General features: G+C 43.4%; 1 protein-coding gene across 1 annotated transcript in view; it reads right to left on the bottom strand.

Annotated features, from left to right (window-relative positions):
• Window positions 1-11,127, bottom strand: part of ATP1A1 (ATPase Na+/K+ transporting subunit alpha 1) — a 33,012-nt gene extending 21,885 nt beyond the window's left edge. The window contains exons 1-3 of the mRNA XM_084630689.1: window positions 10,948-11,127; window positions 2,136-2,249; window positions 924-983 (exon numbers count right to left, since the gene is read on the bottom strand). Coding sequence (XP_084486815.1) covers window positions 924-983; window positions 2,136-2,249; window positions 10,948-10,959 — 186 coding nt within the window. The 5' untranslated portion in view covers window positions 10,960-11,127. The remainder of the gene's footprint in view (window positions 1-923; window positions 984-2,135; window positions 2,250-10,947) is intronic.
• Between the last annotated feature and the right edge of the window lie 1,039 nt (window positions 11,128-12,166).

Here is a 12,166-nt window from a genome sequence, read left to right as displayed (position 1 = left end):
GTTTCTCACCCTACTGTGCTATAAAAGACCCAAAATAAAAGATGTCTTGCTGCATCAAACCTTGTAGGAAACAGCCATCAACTAAACAGTACCAAACAAGGTGTAAAACCAGCATTGTACCCTGCTCAAAGTGCTGACCAATTCATATATGTGATATTAATCTTAGCAAGCTAGCACATTTTACATGTTTCTACAATCCTCAGAAAAAAGTCAAGTGGGAGATAAGTGATGTAGAATTTTTTTTTTTAAAGTTTGTCTGAAGATTTTTTTTTTTAAACCAACTAGTTACACCATCTACCTACAAGATTTTTTTTGCCTGAAAACTGGGGAAAAAATTTTCCAGGTTGTGTGCATCCTGTACAGTCAGTTTCTCTCTTGCTGAGGGTCCCTTTATTAGGAGAGTAGAAATATACTTGTACAAAACAATCAGGACATTAAGTTCCTCTTTAAAAAAAAGACTATTTCAAAATGCTCTTTAGTTATCAAGTAAAATAACTCAGTGGGAGGTTGCTTCTCGTCTGAGATTCCAGCACCCTTTGTTATAAAAGTAACATTTTAACTACTGATGGTCAGTGTTAGGTTTGTGGCCATGTCCTGGTTTACAGCAGAGGATTACCAGACAAATACACGTGCAAGAGAACACAAGCAAGAACACTCAATGCAAAACCTAAGAATCAATTTGACCTTGGAATACTTAAGAGTCAATGAATAAATCCCAACTTTGTTAATGAACAGTCACTAAAATATTTGAGCCAATCAATATAAAGGGAGGAAGGATACAAATATTTGTGAGCTCTAACTGAAAGAGTGGTGGTAAACAAATTTGACAGCACCCAGATCTCCTTCCACAGCAGGCTTATCATATCAGTGCACCTGTTCCTTTTTAGAAGTTGACAAAAGGGACACGCAAAAAATCTACCTACCCGACTCAAGTCTGTTCCATATTTACGATGAAGTTCATCAAGGCTGAGTTTATGATCATCCTGAAGGAAAGAGAGAAGAGATTGGAGTGGGAATATGTAATAACAGTTCATGCATAACAGTGAGCAGAGGCTACTTACTGGCTTTCTACTCTTCATTCCCTTGCCAATAATAGCTTCATAAGATGGAGGTTTTCATGGCAAGGAAGAGAGCTAAAGCGGAGATGGTTCCAAAGTTGTAACCTCACCATTTCATTCCTCTCACCCTGCTTACCACTGTTCAGAGTGGATTTATTCTAGGTAGCATTGCTGAGTGTTGTTAAAAGATGTTTCAGAGTAACAGCCGTGTTAGTCTGTATTCGCAAAAAGAAAAGGAGTGCTTGTGGCACCTTAGAGACTAACCAATTTATTTGAGCATAAGCTTTCGTGAGCTACAGCTCACTTCACTGAGTGAGCTGTAGCTCACGAAAGCTTATGCTCGAATAAATTGGTTAGTCTCTAAGGTGCCACAAGCACTCCTTTTCTTTTTGTTAAAAGATGTTGTGCTCCATCCAAGAGGTGGTTGCATTTCTAATGACGTAGACTACCCTGAAAGTGGTCTGCATCCCAAGAGGTTTTTTTGGTGGGTTTTTTTCTTTATTTATTTTTAAATGGAAGGGAAGAGGCATACAGAAGACTTGCTAAGCAAGCCAACCTCCCCTTCCTAACATGCACAGCAAACTTGAAACTCGTTAAGAGCTTATACACCTTTGTTTCCACATCATACATCACAGCAAGGAAACACGATCTAAACTAGAACCTGGTGAAATCTGGATACTAGCCAAATGTAATGCACAATTCACTCATTGTGGACAGATGTCCACAACACTAAAACTGATTAGCACTAATGCACACTACTGCTGACAGTCTCTGCAGGGGTCAGTGTTTAAGTCTAGCCAGAGAGATTGAACTCACTGGCTAAAAAGGCAGCTGCTCCACAGCAGGCCAGAGTCACACAGGTAGGACAATGTGGGGAAAACTGCACTTCTGCTGCCGGAGCTGCGCTTACTCTGGGGGGTATACATTTATAATATGGCTGCACTGAAAACTTACTAGATGCCTTTAGTTTCTGTACCAATGTCAGATTTTTAAAAGGTAGGCACCTGAAGACAGTGTTTTCAAGGCAGTGCATGTTGTTGAAGAGCCACCCATTCTTCCCCTTCCTCACTTTCTTACCAATGAGACTTCCTTTTTCAGTTCATCCATATCCTTCTTTTTCTCTTTCTTCCCCTTTTTCTTCCCAGCACCATGTTCTGATGTAGCAGTAGGCTCATACTTGTCATGTCCAGTCTGAGAAAAAAAAAAAAAAAAGGCGTTTTGAGAAATGGCTGACGTTTAACTACTTCAGTAGTGTGTATGGTTTCTATATTCCCCATGCACAGAATTTTATGTCAGACAACTACTTACATTTAAATTATGCTACTTTCTTATAAACAAGCTGCTAAAAAGACTAGTCTGCTCAATAACATCCCTATGCTGCACGGATTACTGCCAGGGATTGCACAAGTGCTGGCTGAAGTTACTAGACAAATAGCAAGCTGCACCCTACTCACAGATCAGTTTTGGGGTCTGAGCCTCAGTCCAACCAGAAGTGATCCACATCACAAGAAACCAGCTCCAGACTACATACAAAATTCCTTCAGATGTGTATTAACTCTTTGTTTTCTCATGTTAATCTAAGGGGGTGAGTGGGGTGATAATGGGGCAGGAAGAGAAGAGCGTCAATAGTTTAATCAATTTGAAAACAGATTTGACATTTCATGCATCCCAAAAACTTGGCAAGAGTTCATTTCAAGATACTTCCATACTTGCTCTGACAGTCTCTGAAACAAACAGTGCAAATTATTTTTGAAGACTGGTTTTATTTTATAGAGCAGATCCTCCTATAAATATTTTGGCATATAAACAGGATGTGTGTTATCACAAAAACAAATAATCCACCCACTTAGAGCTGTGTATGCCTCATGGAACAAACTGACTATGCTTACATAAGAGATGCCTGAAAATAGACTTATTCCCCTTAATTACATAGGGTGTTTGCATGAAATTGTGATCTTTGATGCTTAATTCAGGCTGTGGAGGGTAATAAGCAGCAGCAGACAAGCACCAAAGCAATAGAGATGGTTTTCATACAGATGTCTGTGGCAATCAAGAGACACGGGAAGAGGAGAAGTATAGGACAATTAAGCAGCAGAAACCTCTCTAAATCGAAAAACAAATGGAATTTCCCTATGAGGCACTAGTAGCCCTAGGCACTTTGTGTCCCTGCCTATTGCAGTGGGACCATGAAATGCAAATACAATCTCCCTCTGCTCCACCCATCGCAAGGTAGATTTCCATACTTGCACAAACCTCTAGTGACAACTCTTCCCCCTTCCATTTTGCGTAACATTTAACAATTACTAACATTTTCCTTTGGCACTTTTTCCACCACAGTTAAAATGACAGGCTCTGATAAAACCTTAAGCTATAATGGCTATTATGAGAAATGGATGATAATAAAACTAATACAATAACCTACTCACTATGTTGTGCATGCACCTCTGATCAGAAATTGGATTACTGGCAAGTCAGAGTAATGCATGCCAAGAACCTGTTAACAGGGTCTAATATTCAAGCATTAGGAATGACCTTTCACAAAATCTAGGATAAAGAGAAATATTTAATTACACCAGTGGTTTCAAACTATGGCCCACAGACCCTGGGGGTCTGCAGACTATGTCTAAAATTTCCAAAGGGATCTGCAACTCCATCTGAAATTTTTTTTTTTTTTTTGGGAGTCTGCAAATGAAAAAAAGGTTGAAAACCATTAAGTTACACTGTACATCTGAACGTAAAACTGACCATAAACTAAACAAGTGAAACCAAGCAGTCTATTTTCATTGCCGACACTGACAGAAAAGATTCCATAAGGAACCATATTCCCTTCTTTACTAGAGGTGAGAATTTATGTTCATACTTCTGCATGCAGCCATAGGAGAGCTGTGCAACAGTCAAAAGAACACTGCAGGTTATTTTTAACGAATAGAGTGGAACTTGTCCTTTACCTCCTCTTTTATCTGTAAAGAATGAAGTACAGCTAAAGATTGTCAGCATTCTTGACATTGTCTTCATCATACTAAAACCACATTTTTTAAAAAAGGTGGAAGCAGTGTTACATGCTTAGAACAGCACTGAACTTGTAAGTACTGACATTCCAAGATCACAAGAATCTGCAACAAGGCAACTTGAAAGATATTTTCAGAGTACAGAAAAAGTTGCCATAATTTCAATCCACATCCTCCAGTCTGACACAAATTTGACTTTAAATTATGAATTGATACTAGGCGTTTACCCTCTGCTGTACACAATGTACATTTCATGATCTTCCTGAAGCTTAAAAGGCAAGTGTGATTTCCAAATGTACATACAGGGCGGGGTGCACAGTACTGTGTAAAATCTGTCTGCTTCACATTACTTTCCATAATACTTTTGTAATTCTGCCTATTCAGAAAGTAGCTGTAGGTTAACTTGCTCATTTCAGCCCTGTATTCCACCCCCCACCCCAATCCAAGCCACATCCTGAGGGCACTCTGACCCAACCATGCTGCCCAGAATCCTGTTTGAATGAGTAAAATATACTGAGTGGTCCTTGCAAGGCCTACACATCAAAAAGCCAATTCAATCTAGCAGTTTAAACTGAAAGCATAATTCAGATCTCATACTGCTCTGACTCACAATTCCCATTTCTACTCATTTATTGAATGTTCGTTTTTAAGTATGGAGATTTTCCAATCTAAACATGGACACCATTCATGGACTTTAAGATCAGAAGGGACCATTATGATCATATAGTCTGACCTCCTGCACAACGCAGGCCACAAAATCTCACCCACCCTCTCCTGTAACAAACCTCTAACCTATGTCTGAGCTACTGAAGTCCTCATATCCTGGTTTAAAGACTTCAAGGTGCAGAGAATCCTCCAGCAAGTGACCTGTGCAGAGGAAGGCGAAAAACCCCCAGGACCTCTGCCAATCTGCCCTGGAGGAAAATTCCTTCCCGACCCCAAATATGGTGATCAGCTGAACCCTGAGCATGTTGGCAAGACTCACCAGCCAGACACCCAGGAAAGAATTCTCTGTAGTAACTCAGACCCCACACCATCTAACATCCCAACACAGGCCATTGGGCATATCTACCGCTAATAGTTGAAGATCAATTAATTGCCAAAATTAGGCTACCCCATCTCATCGCTTCCATAAATTTATCAAGCTTAGTCTTGAAGCCAGATATGTCTTTTGCCCCCACTGCTTCCATTGGAAGGCTGTTCCAGATCTTCACTCCTCTGATGGTTAGAAACCGTCATCTAATTTCAAATCTAAACTTCCTGATGGCCAGTTTATATCCATTTGTTCTTGTGTCCACATTGGTACTGAGCTTAAATAATTCCTCTCCCTCTCCGGTATTTATCCCTCTGATATATTTACAGAGAGCAATCATATCTCCTCATAGCCTTCTTTTGGTTAGGCTAAAGAAGTCAAGCTCTTTGAGTCCCCTTTCATAAGGCAGGTTTTCCATTCCTTGGATCATCCTAGTAGCCCTTCTCTGTACCTGTTCCAGTTTGAATTCATCTTTCTTAAACATGGGAGACCAGAACTGCACACAATATTCCAGATGAGGTCTCACAAGTGCCTTGTATAATGGTACTAACAACTACTTATCTCTACTGGAAATACCTCGCCTGATGCATCCCAAGACCACATTAGCTTTTTTCATGGCCATATAACATTGGCAGCTAATAGTCATCCTGTGATCAACCAATACTCCAAGGTCCTTCTCCTCCTCTGTTACTTCCCAGCAATGCGTCCCCAGTTTAACAAAAATTCTTGTTATTAATCGCTAAATCCCATTCTGCTCTCACCCTGAACCTAAAGCTACAGCAGCTAGGCACAGTTTCTGCAAGTGGTCTTAAACACAGTTATATTTGAGTGTGATAATCTGGTTAGGGATTGAAAATGGGATTTACCCCTAGCCAGGGTGGGGAGGGGAGGCCTAAATCAGCAGTTTCTACATAAATTAAGACTGCACTGAAGTTGGCCTAATTTTCAGATGTACTTGAGCACCTACAAAATTCAGCGAGAATTGCAGGTACTTAGGTTTTCAATTTTCACAAGTGAAAAGTTCCAAGCCCTTATAGTTGCAAAGCACCCACACTTCAGGTGTTTCACTTAGCCCAGGGGTAGCCAATAGGCAGACAGCGGGCCAAATGCAGACTGCCAGTTGCATTTGACTAGACTGTGAAATCTTATTTACTTTTTGTTACTGCGGTGTGAAAAATGTTTTTCTGGAGTCTGGACCTTGACTATACTTTGATCAAGAAATTTGGACCTTGACAAAAAGGAATTGACTACCCCTGATTTCGCCAAATGACAGTGATCCACAAGGAAACTATCCCTACAAGAGGTTGGGAAATGTCCCTGTTTTCCACTGGTCCAGTCAGAGCTTCTTAGCCAGAGCTTTATAGGCTTTACACAGCCCAGATCTGTGACTATGTTGGGTCCCAAATAAAGGAGAGCAGGAAGCCTAACAGAGCAGGTTATGGTAGACACTGTAAACAACAAAAGCAATGATTCTTGGCGGGGGAGAAGGGCAGCAGAAGAGACATTCAGATGTACCATTCTATAAGGTCTCAATCTATGCTGATTGAAGTGATGCATGATGAGAGCCAGAGTTTAAAAAAAAAAAAGAAGGATTGGAGACCTCCTCTTGATATTTACATTATGAACAGTATGGCACAAGGCAGAATGAGTTACTGTCCTGCTGCCTCAAAGACAGTTTCCAGTAATTGTATTCTCCAGTCATGGGCAAGGACCACTTTCCCAGTGATGGACAGCAAAACTGCCCCTCATCAAATTTAGGAAATGCTATAGCTAGCCTTTCCCCTTCTGCCCTCTCAAAAAAAGCCAAGTTTGAATGTTCAGCTTCCGGCTTCTGATTTTACAGTACAACATGGTTACTCTGAATCAGCTGGTATGGTACCCCTGGGAGTACTCAAACATCTTCCAGGGGGTACATCAACTCATCTAGATATTTGTCTAGTTTTACAAACAAACAGGCTACATAAAAAGCACTAGCGAAGTCAGTACAAACTACAATTTCATACAATGACTTGTTTATACTGTTCTCTATACTATACACTGAAATGTAAGTACAAAATTTATATTCCAATTGATTTATAATTATATAGTAAAAATGAGAAAATAAGCACATTTTTCATAATAGTGTGATGTGACATTTTTATGTCTGATTTTGTAAGCAAGTAGTTTAAGTGAGGTGAAACTTGGTGGTACTCAAGACAAATCAGGCTCCTGAAAGGAGTAGAGTAGTCTGGAAAGATTGAGAGCCACTGCTATGAATGACTAGCACACTGCCACAGAAGTTTTACGGAATGGCTAGGGAGACCTCATTACACCCCACTTAGACACAATGAGCAGACTTGCTGTTTTCAGTCCTATACTCAACTTCTCCCTCCCCCTTTATGGAAAGAAGTATGTGGAAGCCACACTTAAAACTAGCTGTGTTCAAAAGCTGGGCCATTCATGGAATAAAAAGACAGCAAATGCTAGATAACCCTCTGTGTTCCATGGAACTATTTTCATCAGAATCATAAGCAGAGCTGGCTTCTGAAACCCAGAAAACTCATGATTGAGCAGTCCTTCCTGATTTGTGGGGCTGTCCTAATGTGAAGCATGATTTGTTCTTGCTGTAGGACAGCACAAATAGGCTCCAATATTCAAGACAATATAGAGCACACTACTTGCCATGTAGAGTCAAACAAACAGATAAAGCAAAATGGAGATCATCATGTTGGCCAACTTTTTCAAAAGTACGAAGTGATGCCCAACTCAACACTTTACAGGGGCCTGATTTTCTGGAAGTACAGAGCACCTTCTGAAAGTCAGTGCCTTTTTAAGGGGTCAATTTGGGCACCCACAAATCAGTAACTGCTTTTGAAAGATCCCTTTTCTCAGCTGGTCTGTTCCCCCCAAATTTTGCTAGTTTCTGGCAAGAAACGAAGCCTAGCCAGGGCTGAGCAGGCTTCAATTTTGAGTCTCACTTCCAGAGGTGAAACTGTATGCTTCAGTGAGTGTATCCTACAACCAGTTTAAAAAAAGGAAGCAGAGGGGAAAAGTAACAGAGTAAGCTGCTGCTCCTCCTTAGGCAATTTTCAGGCAAGATGGTATAAAAAGCAGTTCGGGATAATACAGAGAATGAGACAGTCTCTTGGCTACCTCTGTTCCTCACAATCCTGTGTGTCTTGAGGGGACAAGAGCTGAGCTCCTGACAGCTGTACTATTTGGCTGAAAACCCAGCAAAGCAGCCAGTCATCAGATTCCTCCTCCCTCACTACCATGTAAGTAGAGTGGCTGTTTCCATCAGCTTCTTTTCATACCCCCTACCTTCCCCATATATAGCAGTTATAAGGAGCACAGTTCTCCCTTCCCATGAACTGACACTTGGTTAAAAGAAAAAGGGGGAAAAAAAAACCAAAAAAACCCTTTTCCTGTTTGGATAAACCAAGCAAAGATGGGTGAACAATATTTGTGGTTAAACCAGTCTTTCCTCACTTAGTTCCATTTCATATCCCTTGCTTTAACAGGCTCTGATTTGACACATTCAATAGAACAGTGTTGCAAAGTCACAAGATAGTACACACATTCTGACTAAGAACACACACACATACACACAAACTAACTACTCTGTCACAGATTTTCCATTAGTACCCCTCCTTGCTCCTTCGTTTTAAGTTTCAATACTAGGTCAAAAACAGTCTTAATATGCATAACCTGTGTCACTTTACATTTTTAAGTTCTTATATAGAATACAAAACATTAAAATATCCAACACAACCCCCACCACTCAGAACACCTTAATCCACCCCCACTCTGGCCTTTGGGCTATAACTGCAGTGAACAGTTTCTACAGGATGTTCTGACAACGTGTTTGAGTCAGGAGCTTTACAAAACCAATTTACATAATACAGTAGATTAACTGTACCTAGTTACAGTGGCCACGAAGTTTGTAGTGCCAATTACCCTTTTGGACAACTGTAAATAATTAAACAACCTAACAGATTGAGATACATTATACGCTCCAATGTTTTTTCTGGGCTACTAAATAACAGGACTTTGCTGATTTTTTTCTTTTTTAATTAGTGTCTGCACAGTCTTGTGTTGTCATGGCTCTCCTACCATTCAAGTATTTACGTCAACATTGTGACTGCTAAATGGCACTGATCAATCCAACGTTAGGTCAGTCAATATTTGTACAGCACTTTGGAAACAGACCACTGTAGCTGCTAAATATTATTACTAAATAAGCAGAGTCATTTTAGAACCTTTCAGGAAATGTTTTAAGAACCTTAATAGAAAAAAAGTTTCCCTCCACATAGTTACCTGTACACCATCTAAAATATTCAGATTAAAAACAGACAATGCTTTTTATTTTTAAATCTGAGTCTAAATGATCAACTAGGGAGGGTTTTTCCTTTATGCTAGCTTTAAGACACAAAGTTCTTCTCTGTCTGTTCCAAAAGTCTTGGCTTTTGCTTTCTTGGCTTCACTCAACCTTACTATTTTTATTATTTATTATTAAGGGATTTTTATTATTATGAATAATCAGCCATAAGAAGCTCTTTTCATTGCCAGTTACAACCTGGCAATCTGAAAGGAATCAAAAATGCCGATCCAGCCCCTGATCCAGCCCCTTACCCAAGAGAGGAAAACTACGTAAAGCACTGTGTTATACCATGCTAACAGTTAACAGGTTTGGTGTGATGCAATGAGTTTCTCAATCCTGAACACCTACCTTCCTTCCCTCCCCTTTTTATCACTGGCTCTGGTTACTATTGCTAAACAAGCAGTACCTATTACCATGCAAACTTTCCCCTCTGGGCCTTGTACTTTACACTCCTTAAAGTACTTTTATAATAGCCAGAAGATATTTAAATGACCATACTTTCAAGTTTAGCTCCAGAAGGGCATCTGATAAGGTTACCATACAACTAAGATTTCTTTTCCATGTTGACCTGGGGACTGCTAGTATAACCTTCAACCTGGAACATGCATTCACCCACACCATCCACAGGCAAAGGCCCTTTATAACAACCTGAAAAACTTGGCCAATTTGTTAGCCACAGACCCAATGAAGGGGAAAAGAGGGGAAAAAAAGTAAAGTTATCAGAAATGTTACACAGAACCTGGTCAGATGGGGCACTCTCCATTTTAACAGACTGATCTGCTCACCAGGTTTCTACAATAGCTTAAACATTAGATTAAGGTCTTTACTCCCTCCCCCCCCCACCCCCATTTTCTTCCTATGCAGCTTTTACTCGTGTTAGAGCAAATTTCATTCTTTTAAGTGTTAGGATTTAAACTAAGATCAGTTTCAAAAACCGAAACCTCCCCCTGTATGCCTAAAGCGATCGGATGTCTTTCAAGGAAACAAACTGTATAGTTGTACCGCTCCTTTAAAAACCAGCTCTCTCTGTGTGTGTGTCTGTGTGTCTCTCACACCCCCCCCCCCACCCCCTAGCGGCTTATTCATCGCGTAAAGTTAGAGCCCGGCATCAACGCGGCCGGACCCCTGGCGTGACCGCCCCCCCCCAACGCCGGCTGTTCATTGCCTGCCTAGGGTCCCGCAGACCCCCGGGAACCAGGGCCGAGCCCACCGGCCCCTTCCGACGTCGCGCCCCCGCCCCGGCCGCACAACGGGCACTGCGCCCCGGCGCGTAGCTCCGGGCCCCGCGGGCGGGCGGGCGCCTGGCGGAACAGCGGCGGCCCCGGCGTGTGGCGCCCGTTGGGGGCGCCTCCCTCCTTCCCGGCCGCCGCCGCCGGGCCTCGGCGAAGCCACGAGGCGCCCCCGGGCCGGGCCGGGCCACGCCCGCCTGGAGCCGGGCCGGGCCCGCGCGCCAAAGGGCCCGCCCCGCCGGGCTTCCCGCACACTCACCCCCTTGCCCATGGTGGCGGTGCCGGGGCGCGCGGTCTCACTCGGGGCTGCCACGTGTCCTGCGCCGCGGCGGGGACTCCTCCTGCTGCTGCTGCACCGGCGACTCCGCGGCTTCCCCGCCCGCCCGAGCGACTCCCGGCCCGCTGCTGCTGCTGCCCCCGCAGAGCTGCGACTGCGGGCGCCGCTTCCCGCCGCCTAAAGAAGGGAGCGAGGCCCCGCCCCCCGCCTCGCCGGCTTCGCTCGTGAGAGCGGGCGCGCGCGCCAGCGGCCTGGTGTGTGAGCGCCGGCCCCGGCTCCGCCCTGCGCGCTCCCGGGCAGCGCCCGCGCGCGCCCGCGCGGGGGGGGGGGGGGGCTCCCGCTGGGGAGGGAAACCCAGCCGGCATCGGCAGAGGCGTCGCCACAGCATCCGTCGTCCGCCTGCCCCCGCCGTCCCAGACCTGGAGGCTGTTCGCGCTCGGCCCCGGGCCTGGGGAGCGGGCGCTACCAGGTGCTTCAGAGAGGAAGAGGCAAAAACTACATGAAGTTTAGAGCCGCGTCCATCTGCAACCGTGGTCCGCGGATATCCACAGGTTTTCAGGGTCCACACCTAACAGACACTTACGTAAACGTGTCTCAGGGAACACTTCCTGGTAGGACTTCTTCCTCACATACACTCCCCCCCCCCCCCTCAGTCCAGTGTTAGGAAGAAGCGACACAGACACCCAGTGCTCCTTTCCAGTGAGTATAGTGTTAGGAAGAAGGGTCTGATATCACACACCCCTCCACCCACACACTTTCAAAGTAGATGCACAACAGATACCACAGGAACAAGAAGGTTTCATGCAAGAAGGTCAGTCTATACCAACCGTCTTACACACGTTGTGCCATCATTTATACTTGTGCAAAGGGAGTGTAAAACACTCTTAATGAACCGCATAAGTGAATAATTTGTGATGTGGTAGAATTTTTACCAAATCAGCAGGTGCAATGGATTGGAGAATCAAGCCTTGCATGCATGGCCACCATGGATGTGCACTGAATGCATGCATGCAATAGATATACATCCACATTCCATGCATATCAAGACCTCCTCACTCTCACACACAAAACCTTCTTGTTGCTATCATATCTATGTAGTATCTTTTCAAGCTTTTGGGGGGCTTGACCTCCTAAAGTTATCTTTAAGCTGACTATGGACTAGGTTTTTTTGTTTTTGTTTTTTTTAAGAATTATTCTCCTG

This window comes from Lepidochelys olivacea (genome assembly GCF_965140295.1).
Source record: "Lepidochelys olivacea isolate rLepOli2 genome assembly, chromosome: 1".
NCBI lineage: Eukaryota > Metazoa > Chordata > Testudines > Cheloniidae > Lepidochelys > Lepidochelys olivacea.
This window is presented reverse-complemented; position numbering and strand designations above follow the sequence as displayed.